At 38.6% G+C, this 24,276-nt stretch overlaps 2 protein-coding genes across 3 annotated transcripts in view; one reads left to right on the forward strand and one right to left on the reverse strand.

The window, feature by feature from the left end:
* ORC1 (origin recognition complex subunit 1) overlaps positions 1–1,596 on the reverse strand; it is a 33,373-nt gene extending 31,777 nt beyond the window's left edge. For both annotated transcript variants that reach the window (XM_024739363.1, XM_024739362.1), the window contains exon 1: positions 1,458–1,596. The gene's annotated coding sequence lies outside the window, so the exon portion shown is untranslated. The remainder of the gene's footprint in view (positions 1–1,457) is intronic.
* Positions 1,597–1,734: 138 nt separating this feature from the next.
* Positions 1,735–23,160, forward strand: PRPF38A (pre-mRNA processing factor 38A). The gene is made up of 10 exons (XM_024739327.1): positions 1,735–2,081; positions 6,582–6,741; positions 8,307–8,428; positions 10,043–10,128; positions 16,718–16,828; positions 19,426–19,538; positions 20,159–20,185; positions 20,295–20,392; positions 20,823–20,871; positions 21,448–23,160. The coding sequence occupies exons 1-10, from the start codon at positions 1,952–1,954 to the stop codon at positions 21,488–21,490; spliced, it is 939 nt and encodes a 312-aa protein (XP_024595095.1). The 5' UTR covers positions 1,735–1,951; the 3' UTR covers positions 21,491–23,160.
* The last annotated feature ends 1,116 nt before the right edge of the window (positions 23,161–24,276 follow it).

The following is a 24,276-nucleotide window of genomic DNA, read 5'->3' on the forward strand; positions in this document are numbered from 1 at the left end:
GGTCAAATGGGCCTTAATTTCCTTACCCACAAAATGGGGATATTGGATTGGTGGAAAAGTTCATTCGGGAACTTCCATAAGATGTTATGGAAAACCCAAACGAACTTTTTGGCCAAACGAATAGAAACTTTCTTTTATTCAACCAATATTTATTTATTAATCATCCATTCTGTACCAGGCACTATTCTAGAATTACTGAGGATTAAGTGAGAAAATGCAAAATGGTCAATTCACTTCCCCAGTCCCTTGCATTTATGTGTAAGGGACAGTGATTCTTTTTTTTTTTTAATAATTTGATGAATGTTATGAAACACATACAATTCACACAAAATTTTGCATTTAATTTCAGGGAATTCATAAACCTTCTAAAGTCCATATATCGCCCTTTGTTACATTAAAATCTGTTGCAGAGGGACTTGATAAACATGATCTCACACCAGAAACCTCCAATGGCGTTCACAACCACCCAATACAGCAGGGAAGAGGGTACCACTTTTATAGATAACTAAAATCGAAAACTGCCATATACAATCATTGCAATTTGCAGATAGTCCAAGATAAGAATCTCGCATCTCATGCCTCTAAGTCCAGTGCTTTTTCCAACTGTCAAAATAGAAGGCCCTTCTCTTCATTGGTGGCGCAGTGGTTGAGAGTCCGCCTGCCGATGCAGGGGACACGGGTTCGTGCCCCGGTCTGGGAAGATCCCACATGCCGCAGAGCGGCTGGGCCCATGAGCCATGGCCGCTAGGCCTGCGCGTCCGGAGCCTGTGCTCCGCAACGGGAGAGGCCACAACAGTGAGAGGTCCGAGTACCGCAAAAAAAAAAAAAAAAAAAAAGGAAGGCCCTTCTATCCCGGGGTTAGACTAGAGAAAGTAAAAGAGGTGCCATTACACTCTCCTCATGGAAATAAGGTGGATGAGAGCCCAGCAGTTAAGAGCAGCTCTTCTGGGTAAAAGAAGACCTGGGTAGGAGCTCAGGCCGCTTAGTCACAAAAAGGGACTTAGACAAGTCTCTTTCTCTCTGGGAGCAACTGCTACATCCGCAAAATCGGGTAATAACTTCTGCTGCTCCGCCTTCCCTGTGGTGCTTGCTACATAACACTACGCTGAAATGAGGAAAAGATGCGACTGCTTCACAAGGGCCATGCAGATGGAAGGTTCACATGGTTCAGATCATGACTGAGAGTCTCAGGGCGCTGAGGACAGGAGTGTTCACGCTTTTCTGTTGTTGGCTTTCGGTTTCCCCGCTACAAGGTCGCGGTCCCCGGGAGAAAAGCTGTTAGAAATCGCAATGTGGAAAGTAAAACGTTCCTAAAGGGTTTAGAACGTGCCTGGCACTTAATAATAGGCGCTTAGTACATATCTGCTGAATGGATAATGGCTGAATGAGTCCACAGAGAACAATTCCTCAGTCCCGCGGCTCAGATCCCTCTCCAGCCCGTGGGACGCCACACTCACCGGGCGCCGCAGTTTGTTGGAGCTGGGCGCAAGCCCTCCGCTTCCCACCGTCCCCGCTTCAGGAGCTCGTGGAGCTGCAGCAAATCTACCTGCCCAGGGGCACTCCTCTTACAGCTACCAGCCGCATACCGGAGCCGAAGCGGGGGCCTCCCGAGGAATAGAAAGAAGGTGGAGAAAAAGAAATTTCCCGCCGACGCCGTAGCCCCGCCCCCAGGGTGTCTCCACGTTCCGTCAGCAGCCAGCCCTTCCGCCCCGCCCATCTAAGGAGGGGACGCAGGACGTACATCCGTCAACGGGCAGAGGTCATCATTGATTCCGTATGCTACGCCGTTCACGCAAGAAAGTGCCCGACTCTAAAACATTTCCGGGTTCAAGATGGTCGCCCAAACTATTTAGTGAGACTTCCTCCATCCTTCTCCATTCCACTCCGGGTTTTTAACCTGGATGTGACGTCCTAAAGGACCCGACGGAAATAGAACGGAAGGAGGTGTAAAATGGCGAACCGTACTGTAAAAGATGCGCACAGCATCCACGGCACCAACCCTCAGTATCTGGTGGAGAAGATCATTCGGACGCGCATTTATGAGTCCAAATACTGGAAAGAGGAGTGCTTTGGCCTTACAGGTGAGCAAGAGCGCGCCGATCCCCCCGCCCCAACCCCGGTCATCTTGTGGCCCAGTTCTCCAGACCAGTCCGATAGGACTGGCCCCTGGGGGTGAGACTAGAGGGGAATCATTGACAGTCATTCAGAAAAATCTGAGCGCCTACTCTGTGCCTAGACTTGTGTTGGGCTTTGGGAACACAGATGGATCTGATAGGACCTCATTCGGAAGGGTGTCACGTTGCGGTTCTTTGAGTCATTACATGTTTAATGATAACTTGCTGGGTTCCAAACAGTGTTAAGCACAGGGACCCTGAAGGTCTTAAAGGAATGTCAGTATGCTTGAAACCAATTCATGATCTTCCTATACTCAAATCTGGACCATTTGCAGTATTTCCACATCCCAGTCCTAATATAAATATATGCTATTCAGAGAAATAGTCCAGGTAGTCTTTGGTCTTTAATTCTGGCTCCTCTTTTGGAGCTGTGTTACCCCAGCGAACTGTGGCTTTCTTTACTGTAAAACGAGCATAGTAATACTGAACTTAAAGGTCAAAGGGTTGTTCTAAGGATTAAATGAAATGTATAAAAAGTGTTTGGTATAATAAAAGGAATCCAAATCGGAAAAGAAGAAGTAAAGCAGTCATTGTTTGCAGATGACATGATACTATATATATAGAGGATCCTAAAGATGCTACCAGAAAATCAATGAATTTGGTAAAGTAGCAGGATACAAAATACACAGAAATCTCTTGCATTCCTATACACTAATGATGAAAAATCTGAAAGAGAAATTAAGGAAACACTCCCATTTACCACTGCAACAAAAAGAATAAAATACCTAGGAATAAACCTGCCTAAGGAGACAAAAGACCTGTATGCAGAAAATTATAAGCCACTGATGAAAGAAATTAAAGATGATACAAACAGATGGAGAGATATACCATGTTTTTGGGTTGGAAGAATCAACATTGTGAAAATGACTATACTACCCAAAGCAATGTACAGATTCAATGCAATCCCTATCAAACTACCCCTGGCATTTTTCACAGAACTAGAACAAAAAATTTCACAATTTGTATGGAAACACAAAAGACCCCAAATAGCCAAAGCAATCTTGAGAAAGAAAAATGGAGTTGGAGGAATCAGGCTCCCTACTTCAGACTATACTACAGAGCTACAGTAATCAAGACAGTATGATACTGGCACAAAAACAGAAATATAGATCAATGGAACAGGATAGAAAGCCCAGAGATAAACCCACACACATATGGTCACCTTATTTTTGATAAAGGAGGCAAGAATATACAATGGAGAAAAGACTTCCTCTTCAATAAGTGGTGCTGCGAAAACTGGACAGCTACATGTAAAAGAATGAAATTAGAACACTCCCTAACACCATACACAAAAATAAACTCAAAATGGATTAAAGACCTAAATGTAAGGCCAGACACTATAAAACTCATAGAGGAAAACATAGGCAGAACACTCTATGACATAAATCACAGCAAGATCCTTTTTGACCCATCTCCTAGAGAAAGGGAAATAAAAATAAATGGTACCTAATGAAACTTTAAAACTTTTGCACAGCAAAGGAAAACATAAACAAGACGAAAAAAGTGTTTGGTATAGTTACAGCTATATGTTAATAAAAAGCACTCAGTAATCAGTGGTGGCGGTGGTGCTGTTACCATTGTTAACTACTGCTCTGCTGTTACTGCTCTGCCACCATCCTAGCTGTGTGTCCAAGGACGAGTCATATTGTTTCTCTGGGTCGCCATTAAATTTTGGAGTCATGTAAGGTTTACTTTGGGGGCTTTTTCTCATTCCATAGTTTTCTTCTTGGATGATATCCGTACCACAGTTACCTCATATATATAGATGCCTTTAAATTTATCTCTGCAGCCCAAATCTCTCCCTGAGATCTAAGTCTCTGATTCCAAGGCATGCCAACTCCATATGTGCAAAAGTGAACTCATGACGTTTTTCCCCCCCAACACTAGGTTACGTTCCCTTGTTATATATTTTCATTGCATTCTGCATCTTCTTTCAACTACTGATCACACTTTTAATATATTTTTTTAATGCTTTCTGCCTTGCCTGACTGTAAACTCCATAAGAGTAGTCATTGTGTCCCTGTTCTTTATCCCTCTACCTGTATCTCTGCTACTTGACACCTAACTATAAATTGCCAACTGTAATATGGAATGAATTAATATAGAAATTATCCTAAGGGAACTTGGAGAAGTCTGATTTATAAAGTGATTTCCCATTAATAGTACCTAACCTTTATTTATTTATTTATTATCTGTGTGTCAGGTAGGTATTAGCATTTGTTTCTATTATCTCATTTGATTCTTACTATAGCCCTTAACTTTGTACCTTTATTATTCAAATTTGAACTGACAGGCTCAAAGAGAAGTGAAATGACTTGCCCTAGTTCACACAGCTAGTGTTTGATTTTTTTTTTTAAATATATTTATTTATTTGGCTGAGCCGGGTCTTAGTTGTGGCATGTGGGATCTTTAGTTCTGGCATGTGGTATCTAGTTCCCTGACCAGGGACCGATCCCGGGCCCCCTGCATTGGGAATGCGGAGTCTTAACCACTGGACCACCAAGGAAGTCCCTAGTGTTTGATTTTTTTTTTATACAGCAGGTTCTTATTAGTTATCTATTTTATACATATTAGTGTATGTATGTCAATCCCAATCTCCCAATTCATCACACCACCACATCCACCCCACCCCCCACCCCACCTCTGCCGCTTTACCCCCTTGGTGTCCATGTTTGTTCTCTACATCTGTATCTCTATTTCGGCCTTGCAGATCAGTTCATCTGTACCATTTTTCTAGATTCCACATATATGCGTTAATATACGATACTTGTTTGTCTCTTTCTGACTTACTTCAGTCTGTATGACAGTCTCTGGGTCCATCCACGTCTCTACAAATGACCCAGTTTTGTTCCTTTTTATGGCTGAGTAATACTCCATTGTATATAGGTACCACATCTTCTTTATCCATTTGTTTGTTGATGGGCATTTAGGTTGCTTCCATGACCTGGCTATTGTAAATAGTGCTATAGTGAACATTGGGGTGCATGTGTCTTTTTGAATTATGGTTTTCTCCAGATATATGCCCAGTAGTGGGATTGCTGGGTCATATGGTAATTCTACTTTTAGTTTTTTAAGGAACCTCCATACTGTTCTCCATAGTGGCTGTATCAATTTACATTCCCACCAACAGTGCCAGAGGGTTCCCTTTTCTCCACACCCTCTCCAGCATTTGTTTGTAGATTTTCTGATGATGCCCATTCTAACCGGTGTGAGGTAATACCTCATTGTAGTTTTGATTTTCATTTCTCTAATAATTAGTGATGTTGAGCATCTTTTCATGTGCTTCTTGCCCATTTTTATGTCTTCTTTGGAGAAATGTCTATTTAGGTCTTCTGCCCATTTTTTGATTGGGTTGTTTGTTTTTTTAATATTGAGCTGCAATGAGCTGTTGATATATTTTGGAGATTAATCCTTTGTCAATTGATTCGCTTGCAAATATTTTCTCCCATTCTGAGGGTTGTCTTTTGGTCTTGTTTATGGTTTCCTTTGCTGTGCAAAAGCTTTTAAGTTTCATTAGGTCCCATTTGTTTATTTTTGTTTTTATTTCCATTACTCTAGGAGGTGCGCCAAAAAAATCTTGCTGTGATTTATGTCAAAGAGTGTTCTTCCTCTGTTTTCCTGTAAGAGTTTTATAGTGTCCAGTCTTACATTTAGGTCTTTTATCCATTTTGAGTTTATTTTTATGTATGGTGTTAGGGAGTGTTGTAATTTCGTTCTTTTACGTGTAGCTGTCCAGTTTCCCAGCACCACTTATTGAAGAGACTGTCTTTTTTCCATTGTATATTTTTGCCTCCTTTTGTCATAGATTAGTTGACCATAGGTGCGTGGGTTTATCTCTGTTCCATTGATCTGTATTTCCCTCGTGTTTGATTTTGACAACAGTATTGGAAGGTTATTATCCCCATTGTCTAGATGAAGTTCGCTCAAGGTTGTGTAGCTATTGAGGAGTTGTTTGTTGTTATTGTTTTGTTTCTTCTAACTCTTAATCTGGCTTTTTTTTCTCCTAACATGATGCCAAGCACCGACTCTGAAGTTAGACTGCTTGGATTAAAACCCAGGCCCTGCCACTTTCTGGCTGTGGACCTTGAGCACATCACTTAATCTTTCTTAGCCCTCATTTTCCTGGCTGAAAACAAGGGCAGTGCTAGAACTTACCTCCATGGCTTGTTGTGAAGATTAAATGAAATAATATGAAATGCTTAGCAGAGTACCTGTTATATAATAATCTTTCAGTGTATATTGACTGCTGCTATTATTATTAATTATTATTACACTCTTGTTCTCCTAATATTAAACTGTTAATTCAGGAGCACCAAACGTTGAACTAGCTTTAACTTCTCTCCACTTCAAACCTGGAAAAGCTTAGTCCTGATGTGTCTGAGATGCCACTCTGTTTTTGTTTCTTAGCTGAACTTGTTGTCGATAAAGCCATGGAGTTAAGATTTGTGGGTGGTGTCTATGGTGGCAACATAAAGCCAACTCCCTTTCTGTGTTTGACCTTGAAGATGCTTCAGATTCAACCCGAGAAGGATATCATTGTAGAGTTTATCAAAAATGAAGATTTCAAGTGAGTGAAATGTTTATTAGCTAATATAAAAACTTCAATTTCATGGTCCAGAATTTGGCTTTAGTTAAGAGGAGTGAAAACAGTGTATCTCATTTCCACAGAGTTCCACTCTGGGATTTTGCTCTTGAGCCTCTTGAGTTTTTGTTTTGTCTGTTTTGATTATATTGACCTTCTCCTTCACTGTCTCAGTCTTGATGGCTTTTCCCAAAAAAAACAGTATTTCACAAACTCACTGAGCATATATTAAGCAGAAGTGAGTGCCTAATATGTTGGTAGCAGTGAATGCTTAAGGATGAAGAAAACAACATAGTGTGGTAAAGAAGAGGGAAACTTTGGTGTTAAATGTAGGTTCATGTCCAGACCATGTTACTTATTAACTGTGACCTTGGAGAAGTTACTTAATTTTCTAAATTTTACTTTATTTACCTATAAAATGAAACAGTAATAGCAACTCAGGATAGATGTGAGGATTAAGGAAGACAGAACAGTAAATCTCCCAACACAGTGCCTGTTGCAGGGTGTACGGCCCAAAAATATAAGCTGCTCTTATTATGTTATAATCCATTTTCAAGGAGCTCACAGACAAGTATAGGAGACAGACATAATAATAGATTATTATGTGCCACCCTCTATTCTAAAAAATTTAATATAATAATTTATTTAAACTTCACAAAACCCTGTAAAATTATTATCCCTATTATATAGGGGAGGAAACTGAGGCAGAGAGAGATTGGTTTCCCCAAGGGCAAATGCTGGTAAGTGGCAAAGCTAGTTTCAGTGTCCATATCCTTTGCCACTCTATTTTGTTTGTCATATACAGAAACTGTTGAGTTTCAAATGCCTACTCTTTATCCAAGTGGAGATTTGAGTGGGTAGTTGGGATATAGGAGAAAGGGAGAAGAAAGGAATCTTACAAACATTAATGGCTAGAAAACAGCTAACTTTTATTAGGCACTTACTGTGTGCTAGCTATATGCTATGCTTAGCACCTTACATTTTTTACTTAATACACCAAGCCATCAAATTAGGGACTATCAGGTACATTTTATAAGGATTGAGAAAGCAAGTAAATTGCCCAGTGTTACAGAGTTAGTAAATAGTGGAATCAGAATTTGAACCCAGATGACTTTGACTTTTTTCCATAACCAGCATTCTGCTTCCTAGCAACAATTTGTATATTCATGTCTATGTAAATTGGTTGTATTGTTAGTAAATAAATCTTATACTTTCGGTTGTTAAATTTAGTATCTCATTTGATTCTTAAAATAATCCCATGAAGTAAATAGGTTGTATCTTAGTTTTACAGATGATATAATAGACCCTGAAAGTTGAGCAGCATATCCTAAGTAACCACAGCCAGTAAGTGGTAGAATGAGAACTTGAACACAGGTCTCCATATTTTAGCTATCTTTCTACTGCCCCATGCTGCTTCTAAAAATTTAGCTTTCTCATCTGCCAAAGAGAAGAAAGAACTTGTTTATCCACTACTGTCATGAGAAAAGCCAGTTGTAAAACTCAGGAACTTTGTAGGATGGCCTGTTGTTTCACTGTCATCTATCTGTCAGGTATGTCCGCATGTTGGGAGCACTTTACATGAGGTTGACAGGCACTGCAATTGATTGCTACAAGTACTTGGAGCCTCTATACAACGACTATAGAAAAATCAAGAGCCAGAACCGAAATGGAGGTGAGTATGGTGCCAGGTGTCTAGACCTTCATCCCTGAGCCAGTTTTTATTTCACCAGTATCTCTAGTGTCACATTGTCACATACATTGTGAGTGTTGCTCTTAATCCAGATTGTTACTGCCTTTAGTCAGGTCCTCCTTCTCTCTCATGGGGAGTAGCACTCCATTAGACTACTAGCTTCCTTTCGACCTTACCCAGTCTGCCCGTCTGCCTGTCTTTCCAACTGCATCTCATGTTAATCTTTGCTTTGCATCATGTGCTCCATCCCATAAAGACCTAGCTCCTGAATGACCTTCACTGTAAAATCCTTCTCCAGACCTCCCAGGCAAGGTTAGTTTTCCATACATTACACCTTCACAGTTCTTTCTACTGGCCTCTCTTGTACGATACTTCACCCTGCAGTATATAGACTGTACTCATGCTTATGTAGGAATCCCACTGAAAAATAATAAGTGTATCCAGGAGGGGCAGCTCCATACCTTTTACAAAGAGACATATTTTGTGGTAAAATGGGATTCAGGGAATGCAGTCAGAACTTTTTCTCACTTAGTATCATAACAAAAGACTAGTAGCATTTGCCTTTACCCTCTACATATTACACTAAGGAGTAGAAGTTAAGAATTTGGTATTATTCTTTAAACTTTTATTAACTTATTCATTCATTGAATAAATACATATTAGGTGTCAATGTTATGGCAGGTACTATGCTATGTACTGAAAATAATATGGTGAACAAGATGGACATGGTCATGGCCATCATGAAATTACTTAGTTATGACTATATTATGTTAAACTAGGATAGGAGTTTTAAACCTAGTGACAATTTGGGCCAGATATTTCTTCGCTGTGGGGAGCTGTCCAGTGCATTATAGGATGTTTAGCAGCGTCCCTGGCTTCTACCCACTAAAGCACCCCATAGTTGCAGGGGGCAACACTACTGAACTAAGAACCAAGAACCACTGAACTAAGGTAATGTTTACAATAGAAATTCTAAGAAGCTATTGCTCCACTTACCATATAAGATACATGATTCTTAAAAATAGCAAATCACTATGTTGTACACCTGGAACTAATATAATGTTGTAAGTCAATTATACATCAATTTAAAAAAAGTTTGCTGACCCATGCAGGGGAAAAGATACATATTCTATATTCAGGAACTTAGTGGGTTCACATGAGAAATTGTACTTGAGTTATAAATTTTATTCATGAACATTTCCCCATTACAATTCAGGACTCTTTGTGCTTGTTTTTTGTGTCTCTCCTGCTAATTGGGACAGCTTCATTCATCCCTTTATCCCCAGCTCCTAGAAGAGGCATGGCACATAAATGGCCTCAATAAAAGGGAGTTGAATGAATGAAGATAGGTGGTGATGACAAGAATATGAAAGGCTGTAGTTTGAGCCCAGGTTTGACAGTAGTCCCTTCAGTGTAACTGCCACACTGCAATAGCTTTATTAGTGAATGTGCAGGCAGAGGGAAGCTGCAGAGAATTCACACTTTCTATACCAAGTACCCTGTTAGATACCTTACATAAAGAATCTTACACTTCTTTTACTTTTTGGCTATTTAAATTTATTTCCTAGTTACTTGAGCTTATTATTTTTCTTTCAGAGTTTGAACTGATGCATGTGGATGAATTTATTGATGAACTACTGCACAGTGAGAGAGTCTGTGATATCATTCTGCCCCGGCTACAGGTAAGAGATAATGGTCATACACACACAATACACAGTACACAATAAAATGTGTGTAAAGATCTCTTTACATGCATACATGATAAAACACCATGGAGCTCAGAATCTTCTTTTTTTTTTAATTGAAGTATAGTTGATGTACAATATTATGTAAATTATAGGTATACAGTATAGTGATTTACAATTTTTAAGGGTTCTACTCCATTTATAGTTATTATAAAATATTGGCTATATTCCCTGCATTGTACAGTATATCCTTAGAGTTTATTGTATACCTAATAGTTTGTTCCTCTTAATTCCCTCCCCCCTTTCCCTCTCCCCTCTGGTAACCACTAGTTTGTTCTCTGTGAGTCTGCTTCTTTGTTACATTTACTAGTTTATTGTATTTTTTAGATTCTACATATAAGTGATATCATACAGTATTTGTCTTTCTCTGTCTGATTTATTTCACTTAGAATAATATCCTCCAATACTGTATAGCGCAGGGAACTGTGCTCAGTACTCTGTAATAACCTAAATGGGAAAATAATTTGAAAAAGAATAGATACAAGTATATGTATAACTGAACCACTTTACTGTACAGCTGAATCATTTTACTGTACACTGTACTGTACTCCATTATGAAATAAAATTTTTTAAATAAATAATTTTAAAATAATAATAATATCCCCCAAGTCCATCCATGTTGCTGCAAATGGCAAAATTCCGTTCTTTTTTATGGCTGAGTAGTATTCCATTGTGTATATATATACTGCATTTTCTTTTTTGTTCCAAATATACATATATTATTATATTTCTTTATAAAAAATTAATGTAATTATGACAATATACTTTAGGTTTTTTAAAAAAATTTTTATTGGAGTATAGTTGATTTACAAGGTTGTATTAGTTTCAGGTGTACAGTAAAGTGAATCAGTTATACATATATTCACTCTTTTTTAGATTCTTTTCCCATGTAGGTCATTACAGAGTATTGACTAGAGTTGCCTGTGCTATACAGTAAGTAGGTCCTTATTAGTTATCTATTTTATATATAATAGTGTTTATATGTCAATCCCAATCTCCCAATTTATCTCTCCCCACTCTTCCCCCTCTGCTAACCATAAGTTTGTTTTCTGCATCTGTGACTATTTCTGTTTTGTAAATCAGTTCATTTTTACCATTTTTTTAAGATTCCACATATAAGTGATATCATATATTTGTCTTTCTCTGTCTGACTTCACTCAGTATGACAATCTCTAGGTCCATCCATGTTTCTGCAAGTGGCATTATTTTATTCTTTTTAATGGCTGAGTAATATTCCATTGTATATATGTACCACATCTTCTTTATTCATTCATCTGTTGATGGACACTTAGGTTGCTTCCATGCCTTGGCAACTGTAAATAATACTTCTGTGAACATTGGTGTGCATGTATCTTTTCAAATTAGTGGTTTTGGGTTTTTTTGGGTATTTACCCAGGAGTGGAATTGCTGAGTCATATGGCAGTTGTGTTTTTATTTTTTTTGAGAAACCTCCATAATGTTTTCCACAGTGGCCGCACCAATTTACATTCCCACCAATACTATATGAGGGTTCCCTTTTCTCCACATCCTCGCCAACATTTGTTATTTGCATTTTTTATGATGATAGCCATTCTGACAAGTGTGAGGTGATATCTCATTGTGGTTTTTTTGATTTGCATTTCCCTGATGATTAGTCATGTTGAACATCTTTTCATGTGCCTGTTGGCCATGTGCATGTCCCCTTTGGAAAAATATCTATTTACTTCTTCTGCCCATATTTTTTAATGGGGTTGTTTGCTTTTTTCTTATGGTCCTCCTAATTAGCAGTCTTCATGTCTATGAGAAAGATAGGAGATTGGGAGTGAGAAGAAAACAGAAAAAGTGATTGAAGGGTAGGGCTTTAAAAGTGAATAACACAAGAAAATTTTGTTCTTTAAAATGTTATATTATTAAGGAGATTGTAGTAGAGTAGGTTTTTAAGCTTTGTGAGCAGTTTTTCAAATTGATCTTCATATAAAAATCTAGGATATAAAACAGATGAAAGGAAGGTCAGGAATGGGAGACTGACCCACCTTAAATATCATCTTTATCGTCTTACCTCCCTTTCCTAGTGAGAAATGATTGTCCATGAAGCATCTTTCAAGAATGAGTCTTACAGCATATGATTTTTAAAATAATATTGTAAAATACAAAGAGAAAACAGATATAGTAGGTAGCCTAAAGAGAAAGGGAATGGTCTATAGTGGAGAGTTGAAATTTATCCATGTTGTTGCACATTTCAATAGTTTTTTATTTCATTTGTTGCTGAATAGTATTCCATTGTATAGATATACCACAATTTGTTTACCCATTCATCTGTTTATGCAGAATTGCAGGGTACAAGGTCAATGTACAAAAATCGGTTGTATTTCTGTACACTAGCTATAAACAACTGGAATTTGAAATTTTGCTAAAAAGGTACCATTTACAACAGCATCAAAAAATTTAAAATAGGGCTTCTCTGGTGGCGCAGTGATTGAGAGTCCACCTGCCGATGCAGGGGACACGGGTTCGTGCCCCGGTCCGGGAAGATCCCACATGCCGTGGAGTGGCTAGGCCTGTGAGCCATGGCCACTGAGCCTGCGCGTCCAGAGCCTGTGCTCCGCAACGGGAGAGGCCACAACAGTGAGAGGCCCGCGTACGGGGAAAAAAAAAATTTTTTTTAAATAATTAAAGATAATTTTGTCAAAAGATGTGTAAGACTTAAAAGTATAAAACATTGCATTACTGATGGAAATGAAAGAAGACTTAAGTAAATGGAGATATATCATGTCCGTGGTATATTTTATACCATGACTTAGAATTGTTAAGTTGTCAATTCTCCCAAATTAATCTGTAGATTCAATTCAGTTCCAGTCAAAGTCCAAATAAAATTTGATATAACTTGACAAACTGATTCTCAAATTTATATGAATATGCAGAGGACCTAGAATATCTAAAACAACTTTGGAAAAGAACAAATTAGGAGGACAAACACTACCTGATTCCAAGACAGTGTTGTGTTGGCCTAAAGCTAGACAAGTAAATAAATGGAACAAAGTAAAGGGACCAGAAATAAGTGTACATATATATGGTCAGTTGGTTTTCTACAGAGATGTTAGGGCAATACAATTGAGAAAGGATAATCTTTTCCACAAATGGTGCTAAAACAGTTGAATAGCCATATGGAAACCAATGAATCTCTACCCTTAGCTCATAAACTTGAAGGGGATAATAGTCTCATAAAAGCTAAGAGTATAACATAAAGAAGGAAAACATAGGTGAAAATCTTAGTGACCTTGGGTTTGACAAATTCCTATAATAAGACATAAACCATGAATTATTTATTAAAAATTAATAAATTGGCCTTTATAAAAATTAAAAACTTGCCTTTCAAAGGACACTATTACAAAACTAAAAAGGCAGGCCACAGACTGGAAGAATATATTTGCGCAACATATATCCACCAAAGTTCTTGAATCTACACTATATAAAGGACTGTTGAACTGAATAACAACTCAGTGGACAAATGAACAAAAGATTCTAACAGACATTTACCAAAGAAAATATATAGTTGGCCAATGGCACATAAAAAGTTATTCCATACCGTTAATCATTATGGAAATGCAAATTAAAGGCACAGTAATATACACTACATACCTAGTAGAATGTGTAAAATCAGACCCTGACCCTATCAGGTGTTGGCGAGGATGTGGAGGAACTGGAAGTCTCCATATCCTATTGGTGACAATATAAAATGGTACAGTACTCTTTGGAAAAGTTTGCCAGTTTCTTAAGAAGTTAACCATACAATCCAGCTATTCCGCTTCTAGGTATTTACTTGAAAAATGAAAGCTCATGTCCACACAAAGACATAAGCACAGATAATCATAACAGTTTTATTTGTAACGGCCAGAAACTGGAAACAGCCCAAATGTCCATCAAGTGAATGGACACAAATTGTGATGTGTCCATACATTGGTACTACTCAGCAGCAAAAATGAACTATGGATGCACAACAGCGTGGATGAATCACAAAGTAATTGTGCTGAGTGAAAAAAGACAAAAAGCTGTATGTACTGTATAATTCCTTTCTAATAAATGTAAACTATAGTGACAAAAAGGAACAGTGGTTGCCTAGGTGCAGGGTAAGGGAGTGGGGAGAAAAGGGAATGAGAAATCACAAAGGAGCACAAGTAAACTGTTGCGTGGGGTGGATTTATCCATTATATTGATGTAGTGGCTTACAGCTGTATACTGTACAACTCAACACTCATCAAATTGTATACTTTAAAAATGTACAGCTTATTGTGTATCGATTATACCTCGGTGAAACTATAAAATGTATTGCAAACGTCATTGGAATACCTGTAGAGTAAGAGTCTTTTGCTCTTAGTGCTCTACTATTCTCTTATTCTGATGTTTATGTAAGAATCAGCAGCATTAATGAAAGGGTCACAGAAACAGTGTTTAAGATGGGGGATGGGAGCAAATTCTTAAGTTTTAAGCAACCACAGAAACCCAAACTGGGAGGATCCAGAACTTCAGGTCTCTTTTTTGATCCTACTGCAGCTCAGTAATTTTGAAGCAATTTGCTGTATCCCACCTGCTTTTGAGGTGCTCATTTCCTTGCTAGATATAAACTAAAAGGAATAATTTAAAGATCAAAGGTCACATAGTATATGATTCTCTTTATACGGTATATTCAGACTAGGCAAATACATAGAGACAAAGCAGATTCGCGGTTACCAGGGGTTTCAGGAAAGGGGGAATGAGGAGTGATTACTTAATAGGTATGGAGTGTTTTTCTGGTGTGATGAGAAAGTTTTTAAACTAGTGAGAGGTGGTCATGAAATAGCATTGAATTTTATACTTTAAAATTGTTAATTGTGTATTATGTGAATTTCACCTCAATAAAAAACAGATCAAAGGGATCTGAAAAACTTCAAAGTAGAGAATAGAATGGATCACAGATACATAATAAATGGGTGAGGTAAATTTGCTCGAGGCAGCAAACCAGATGGATAAATGTAGTTGGTAGATGAGTGCTCACACTTAAATGCAATGAACCACTCCTCCTCCACAGTGACTCAGTTACAGAAAATCCTAGAAAATAATCCTGAAAATTATTTCTTCTTTCCCATATTGGCTACTGTAGACTGTGTAGTGAAAAGAATGACATTTAAAATCTGAAAACCTGATTTCAGGGCCCAATTCTCACATTTATTATCCTTAGCTGCTACTGTTATTTTTAGAAATACTGCAAGAAATGGAATATTCTGAAGTGCAGTCAGTTGTAACTAAGGGTTCCAAAGCTCGGTCATCTCTAAGCAAGCATATTGATGCAAATGAGGTAGTCTGCCTGGAGGCTAGAAGGAAAGACCACAAAGCAACCCTCACTGAGGAGAGAGAAATTGAAATATGACTGATATCTGTTATGTCACCAAGGGGTGTGTTCTGGTGTGGGCCTCTCTATGTCCTGGATGAAATGACCCTTAAGACCACCTTCTGCTTTGATTTCTGTTCCTATTAAGCAACTCATAGGGCATCAATTTAGCTTCTCATGTGCCCTGACATTGGCAAGGAGTTGCTCTGGAATGAATTCTAATTTTGTCAAACACAAATACTGTAAGTTAATACACTGACTTCAGTCACTTCCAAGTCTGGTGAACATTAGGGATTCTAGACGCCCTGTCTGATGCAGTCCTAGATCCCAGACTGTGGTGATCCTTTCCAAGGAGCCCTTTCTCAAGGGATTGATTTCACTAAATGGCATCTCTGTCTCATTTCTCCTAATCGTCATAGAATTTTGTTAGTGATGAGTGAGAGCAAAATAGAGAACAAATGTTACTATTTATTTTAGGGCTATCCAATGATCTCTATGTCCTTGGCACAAAAAATGGTAAGGGGTCTTATGACCCAGTCCATTTGTCAGTTTTAAACTCACCTTTCCTTTCAGGTCCTTAGTCACTCAGTAAGGACTGCTAAGCCACATCTTAGAAGAAATGGAACCAGGAAATGGATTGTTTATATCCTGAGCCTTGTTCAAAATGCATGTCTGTAGACAGCTACCCTAAATCCTGGGTCTAGTCGAGAGTTGGTGCTACTTCAGAGCAGGACCCAAACCCCCAAACTGGGCTGAGTCTCAGTGGATCTCTTGGGTTAGATTCTGGTCTGAGCCTCTCCTGGCAGAACTACCAGCCAACACAGTCTCAAACTATTGGCCCTTGTGTGTGAAGCCCATATTTTTTATTCAAGGCTATACCTATACTGATGGATATTCTAGTGACCTTAGAATATAAGATCACAGGGAATAGAGGCAATAGAAAAGTGATGCTCTCTTCCACTTTGTATTTATCTCTTTACAGGGGAACTTAAAAATATATATATAGATTCCAGGTATGCGAAACTCCTTAGGAAAATCTTGAATTGTCTAGGATGTCTTTGAAATGAAATTGCCTCACCTGCTGCACCATAGGTTTTCTCTCACTCCCAGAAGCCCAGTGTTGCAGCTTCAGGACATAGAGGAGATAGCAAGCCCCCCCAACTCTCACTGTGTTCTCTGTAGAAACGCTATGTGCTAGAGGAAGCTGAGCAACTGGAGCCTCGGGTTAGTGCTCTAGAAGAAGACATGGATGACGTGGAGTCCAGCGAAGAGGAGGAAGAAGAGGATGAGAAGGTCAGACACCTGGGAGCTTAAGGGTTGGAGGAGGGAAAGTTACAGGGAATGGGAATGGTCTTTTTTGTTTTCAAACTTTAATTTTTAACTTTCTTCAACCAAAAAATACAATATGTAGTCATTAAGAGTATAGGATTTAGAGTTAAATAGACCTTGATCCATATCTCAGCTTTGCTGTTTACTAGCTGTATAATCTTGTGCAAATTACATAATCACCATTTTCTCTTCTATAAAGCAAGGATTATGAAACCTTTCTTTTAGGACTGTTGTGAGCATTAAATGAAATTATATATTATATACATAAAGCCATTAGCTTTGGGGCATAATTGCCTAATAAGTGGTAGCTATTAAAATAAATACTTCGGACAAAAACAAGACTCTTCATAATTGAATGCATACTAAGGAGTAAGCCTAGTTTAGGGGGAAAAAACCACCTACTGCATGGTCATGTTCTTTCACTACTTGTTAAAATGCTGAAAAGTTGAAAACAAGCAAGCTGTCAGGTTGCAGTCAGGTAAACTATTATAGCAATTCAACAGACTATTAGGCTGCCATTAAAAGTATTATGAGAAGTATATGATAGGGACTTCCCTGGCGGTCCAGTGGTTAAAACTCCACGCATCCACTGCAGGGGGCGTGGGTTCGATCCCTGGTCAGGGAACTAAGATCTGGCATAACGTGTGGTGTGGCCCAAAGAAAAAAAAAGTATGTGGAAATGATTGTGGTAAAGTTAAAAAAAAAAAAAAAAAAGGATCTAAAACATTTGTGATTAAAATTATAAGAATATGTATAGAAAAAGGCTGGGGGAAATATAAGGAATTCTGGCCTATGGATACTGAGACAGTGTAGATGGAAGTGTAGCTCTGAGCTAGTAGGCTCCATCTAAGTGCTAAAGGAAGTGCAATCATTCATGAATTGAAAGCCAGGCAAGGCTGAGGTGCTTCTTCTGTGGTGAGAGGACCAAAAGTAGGCATTCTTTTTTTTTTTTTTTAATGGAAAATTTAATCATATACCAAAGTGGAGAGAATGTGCCTCCATCTACCCATCACCTAGCTTCAACAATGATCAACTCAGCTGTTTTGTTTCCTCCACATCTCTACCCAATTGTCCCTCACCAGTTACCTTGAAGCAGATCACAGCCATCATATATTTCATAATATTTCAGAAAAGACAAGGGCCCCTTTTTTAAGCAAAACTATATACCATCATCACCCCCCAAATGAACAATGATGCCTTAATCTCATTAAATATTCAGTGTTCACATTTCCCCAGCTATCCTACATTTTTAAGTCTGAACTAGTATTCAAACAAGGTCCATAAATTGTAACTGGTTCATCTTGTAGTGTCAGTTCCATCCATTGTTAATTTTTCCTCTTGCAGATTTTAAATATATCCGGTCATAACATTCTGTACAAATTCTCACAATCTGTATTTTTGTGATTGTGTCCCTGTGGTATCACTTATCATGTTCATTTGTCCCTTGTATTTTCTGTAAACTAGTACTTGAGTCTAGAGGCTTTAATTGGATTTGGGGTTTTTATCCCCTTTGGAGTGGAGCAACACTACTTCGTAGGTAATAGTGTGTACTGCCCCCGGGATGAGCAAAGTCTGGCTGTCTCTCTTTTTGTAATATTAGGAGCCACTGATGATCTTTGCCTAGATCCATTAGGGGTTGTAAAATGGTGATATTCTAATTATTTCTTCATCATTTGTTACCTGTAACACTGCTATAAAGAGAAACCTCCCAAATCAACATTTAGTTTTTCATAGGTACAGTTTATATAAGGTAAGATAAATTATTTCCCTTTATCAGTTTTTAAAATAATGAGTTGATTTGATAGTATCCTCCCAAGGAGGAAAGCTCTTTTGCCCTTGGTAACATTGTGAGTTCATGGATTTAAGCATATTTGGTGTGTTTTGGACCATTATTGTCCTTGTTGATGCTCAAATTGTCCCATCTTTGGCCAGTGGGGGCCCCTCAACTTGACTTGTGAGGCTTTTTGATACAATCATAGATAGTCTCAGCCCCTTGCTTTCTGATATATGTTCTAGTCATGTCTTGTTACCTTCTAGCCTGGACCTAGAATTAGCCAGTTTTCCAAGAAGCCCTTGGTTGCATTAATTGGGATATGATATTTAGAGACCACAGTCTGGGCTCATTGCTACAGCTGTGTTTCTAGGACTTTACAGTTAACAAAGCTAGAGGAAAATTTTTTTTAAGCTTCAAGTACACTATGAGTTTGTACTTATTAATCTTATCGATCTTACACCTGCATCTCTTTTCTTTCACGTTGGAAATCCCATCTTCTTAAGAAGCATACTTACTTACCTCTCACTACTCTTTTTTTTTTTTTTTCCTCTCACTACTCTTACATAGTCCCAGAATAATGGTACCAGCACTAAACAATAATGGATTAGAAACATTACAAAAATTTTGCTTGTTTTGTCCTTAGGGTTATCCATGTATTCAAATTACTGTTTTAAAGTCATTTGGAGGTGGAATTTGGGACGGAATGGGGAGGAGAGTGTAAACTGTGTTCCTAGATGGTTGTCTATAAGCCTGTGCTCATCACTGACCCATTCTAACTCTTTTCCAGTTGGAAAGAGTGCCGTCACCTGATCACCGCCGGAGAAGCTACCGAGACTTGGACAAGCCCCGGCGCTCTCCCACACTACGCTATCGGAGGAGTAGGAGTCGGTCTCCCAGAAGGTTAGGGCCCTAGTCATTGGCCTCTTCCAGGGAGACTTTAAGCACTGTAGCATAGAAGTTTGGCCTTCATGGAAGGAAAAATGCCAGCCTATGGATAATGTCTGCTTGTCAATGTATTAGTTGCTACAAAACCACCCCTCACAAAACCTCAGTGGCAGACATTTATTTAGTTCACAGGTCTGTGGTCAGTGGTTTAAGCTGGGCTTAGATAGGAGGTTTTTTGAGTATAAACTATGGTCCCTCATCTGGTGCAATCAGTTGTCTTTTGGCTAGTATAGGACAGCCTTAGCTACGATGACTGGAGCAGCTCATCTCTTCTCTATGTGTGTCACATTCTAGGCTAGGTTAGGCCTGTTCCCATGGCAGTGGCAGAATACAAGAGCAAACAAGCCCAACCATGCAAGTATCTTTCCAGTATCTGCTTGCATCACATGTACAAGCATCCCATTGGCCAAAGCAAGTCACGTGGCCAATCCCAGACTTGGAGTCAGAGGGTATTAAAGTTACATGACAAAGGACATGGATAACAGAGTTGGGTGAAGAATTGGGGTAATTTTTGCAATTTACGATATCCAGTGCACCTACTAAGGTTCTTCTTTCTCTTTTTTCTTCCCGTATAGGCGGAGTCGGTCTCCCAAAAGAAGGAGGTAGGCCTTTAGTGACTTGTGATGAAGGATAGGGATTTGGGGAAGGGGATGCTGTTGTTGTGTTTATACTGTCGGACAGATGTGGGAGTCTGACCAGTTATTTCCACAGCCCCTCCCCTCGCCGAGAAAGGCATCGGAGCAAGAGTCCAAGACGTCATCGCAGCAGGTCCCGAGATAGACGGCATAGATCCCGCTCCAAGTCTCCAGGTATAGCATTTGGGCCTTTTGCTATTGGTTGTTTTAAAGAAATGTAATAGGAGCAATTAGCCTCCTGCAGTACAGCAGTACCTTACTTTATTATTGTCTAGGAAAAAAGGAAGTGGATATAGAATTTGAAAATTAGACTTCACATCTTAACTGTCACTTACCAGCTTTGTTGATAGGAGGATGAGCTTCAGTTTTTTCATCTGAAATTATAGGAGTAAGACTTAACAGATTAGTTGTAAATACCCAATGTGATATTTTTGAAATTTAGCCATAAAGCCTTGTGAATACATATGAAGTGAGTTCAGTTCTCTGCTACCAACAGTGTCCCTATCATAGGCCAAAAAATATTAAGCTAATGAAAGGAATTGGGAGAAATGACAGTGGAGGAATAGGAGGGTAGAATCTCATTCAATAGCCTTTTCTTCCCCAGGTCATCACCGTAGTCACAGACACAGAAGCCACTCAAAGTCTCCTGAAAGGTATGGATTAACCTCTATTTTGACTTAAGAATTTCACTCTTTATTCAGAAATTAAAGTCCCAATTACAACTAAGGTGGACCTGAAATTTTCTTGTATTGATGGAGACACTCAGGAATTCTCCTTAATTACAGGACAGAGTTGGGCAGTTGCCCTGAAAATTACTAGAATTATATATACTGTGTTTTGTTTTTCCTTTGTAGGATTGCAGCTTTCGATAAAGGCATGAGCTTTAATCTCAGGAGACCTGGGGTTCAGTCCCAACTTTTAACACTTAACAGTTGAGTGACATTGGACAAGTCACTTTCATTTGATAAATTTTTATTAGAAACTTCTATATGCTGTACACTGTTAGGTGCACTCAATCTCTCAGAGGTCATTTCCTCAATGGTAAATTTTGGAGAATAATGCCTAACTTGGTGTTACTCTTGAACATAAAAACACCAAGTATATTTATGAATGTTGGGTATCATCTCTGTCCCCATCAGTGTTAGCATATCCCAGTTTTCCTCAAAAGTCCTTGCCCAGGTTCCCAAACAGCTGTTAAATTTAATGATTTGTATGTGTTGCCATTTCAGATCTAAGAAAAGCCACAAGAAGAGCCGGAGAGGGAATGAGTAACGGACTCACTTGGTTTTAGTCCAAGTGGCCTTCTGTGGAGATAAAGGCATCTGTCTATGTGCAAGAATGAAGATCTACTCCCCAGGCAGCTATGAGAATATTCTGGATTTTTTTTTTTTTTAACCAAAAGTTTCTTCACTTTTTCTTTTTTAAATGAAAGAGGTGCTGAGTTTTGTATCTTGTTTTGAATCATAATCCACATGTTTGTTTGAGAGATAATGCTTCCTAAGGGCTGCTTTTGACCTCTTTGTACAACCAACCTTGTTTGTACTCAAATTTATGAGGGTAGAATGGACTGGAACAGAAGGTATGAAACAAGGGGAGGATGTGGCCACCTGGTAACCCTCTTGTTATTAAATTTGACACACCCATTTCCTGTTTTTCTGTGGTTTAGTTTTGGTTTACACTGATTAGAACTGTTCTGAGAATCCTGAGATTTGTGCTGCTGCTTGCTGTACCGTTAAAAAACCAAGTCAGTAAAATATATTAGCTCCAAGTTTTATTTCTAGCAGCAGCAAGTGGTAATAAACATGGAAACTGACTGGTTAGCAGCAGCTTTATAAGAAAAGAATGAATTCAGTTTGTAAGGCTTCTTCTGGATCATTTAACAGTTGCACTGAATGTTCAACAAACAGTAAAACTTAACACTTTTTATATAGCGTTCTTCCACAGTGTTTTTTCTTCTTCCCCACAGCCTTGAATTCCAGATTAAGGTGCTCAGCGCCTTTATACTATGGGCATTGACATTATCAAATCTAGACAGTAGTAGTACGGCAACTAGGTTGAAAAAATTTGATGGAGAGAAAAGTATCTAATGCCACTCAGGGTTTTAACTTGAGTTGCTGGACAACAGCACCATTCACATAACCAGAAAATACAGCAGGAAGAGACCAGGTTTTAGAGGGGTAGGTAAGGTAGTGAGGGTTGTGGTAGTAGTGAAAATGATGCATTCAGTTTAACTTGAAGTTTAATTTGAGACAGCTAAGGTATATCTAGATAAAGCCCATACATCGTAAATAAAAGCACAGTGATCCAACCCTGAATTGACAATGTTTAGGTAATTGTGGAAGGTGTAGAATTGAATGCAGTGCCCAGGGAGATGTATGTATATGTAAGAAAAGCCAGTAATCATAGGCAACACCAACAACACTGTTGAGGAAGAAGTGCAAACACCGATTGAAAACTGAAATGAATCATTCAGAAAGGTAGAGGAAATAGAGTGGGTTTAGAAGCTAAGGACACAGAAGTAAAATAAGGACTGAATAGTGTCCACGGGTATTGATAATCAAGAGGGTGTTGGAGTCTTTGCTAGAAGAGTTTTGTCTACCTGTTCTTACCTTTCCTCCTTTAAAAAGGAAAAAATGATCAAATGATTTCCTGCAGCTCTGTCCTTGGCAAGAATTGTGAAGACCAACTGCCTCACAGGATCCAGTTTCTTGGGAAGTCATATTTGGTCATAGGATAAACATCCTATTGCTTGCTGTTGAACTTAAGGACTTTTGCATCAATATTAAAGCATTTTGGGATCATAGTTGAGATTTCATGTTCTTCACTGATTGCTCTCCTGATAATATCTGAGCTAATAAAGGTCCATAAGAGCTATTATGGTTCATCATACAACTATATATAGGACTGCCTTTAAAAATTAAATATAAGCACCTCTATTTGTATCTGCTATAGAGTCCTAGCAGTTATTTCTTTATCAAAGTGTTCTAAATGGAAAGAAATGTATGCTGGCTGAATGACCTTTGGACCAACCAAGTCATCATCCAGTATACTGTTGAAATAAAATTTTAAAATTATACTTTATTTTTAAACTATAAAAATTTAGAAACCCACCCCAAAACCCCAATAATTTTTTTTTTTTTTTTGCGGTACACAGGCCTCTCACTGTGGCGGCCTCTCCCGTTGCAGAGCACAGGCTCCAGACGCACAGGCTCAGCGGCCATGGCTCACGGGCCCAACCACTTCACGGCATGTGGGATCTTCCCAGACCGGGGCACGAACCCGTGTCCCCTGCTTCGGCAGGCAGACTCTCAACCACTGCGCCACCAGGGAAGCCCCCCAATAATTTTTAATACCAGAAATAAACCTCCCCAAGCATAAACTTAAAGCATACTTAAGAGTGGGACGTGTCAAACCTCTCTCTAGAGATCATTTTGATAAATTACAGAATTGTAGAGGAGATGAATTTAGTACAGACTTTGCTGAAGGACCATTTCTGTCAACTATGTGCTAGCCTACTGGATGAGTGAGGCCTTGGAACTATATAGCTTTACAACTTTTGACTAGCCTATGTTAAGAGACACATTTTACATCTTACCTCTGAACTCATACATATTCTGCACTAAAACAAATTTCAGGAAAAAATTCGTATTCCCTGTGCAAAATACATTCTGATATTTCTTATGCAGTATCAGTTTTACTATCGGGTGCAAACCACTGAATTGATTACACTTCCCACAACTTTAAAAGCTTTGCCATAGGGCACAATGACCTGTTAATACTAAGGAATACTAAGGAATGAAGAGATATGTGTTCTCAGAGGCAAAGGAAATAATGGATTTGGTGAGAGGCTTCCAATATAACAACCCAACTTAAAGTTCATTCCTCTAGCCCCTTTCCATTATTTTTGGTAGACTGACCTAAGTTTAAATAAGCATTAATCAGAAAAGAATGATCACAGATGCTGGCCACTCCCAGCCAAAAGTTAAAAGTAACAAGTTTCCACAGACAAAAAAGATAAAATAATCTGTTTTTTAAAATGCAAGAATACAAGTTCAAAG

The sequence above is a fragment of the Neophocaena asiaeorientalis genome, unplaced genomic scaffold (genome assembly GCF_003031525.2).
Source record: "Neophocaena asiaeorientalis asiaeorientalis breed wild unplaced genomic scaffold, Neophocaena_asiaeorientalis_V1.1 scaffold138, whole genome shotgun sequence".
Classification (NCBI taxonomy): Eukaryota; Metazoa; Chordata; class Mammalia; order Artiodactyla; family Phocoenidae; genus Neophocaena; species Neophocaena asiaeorientalis.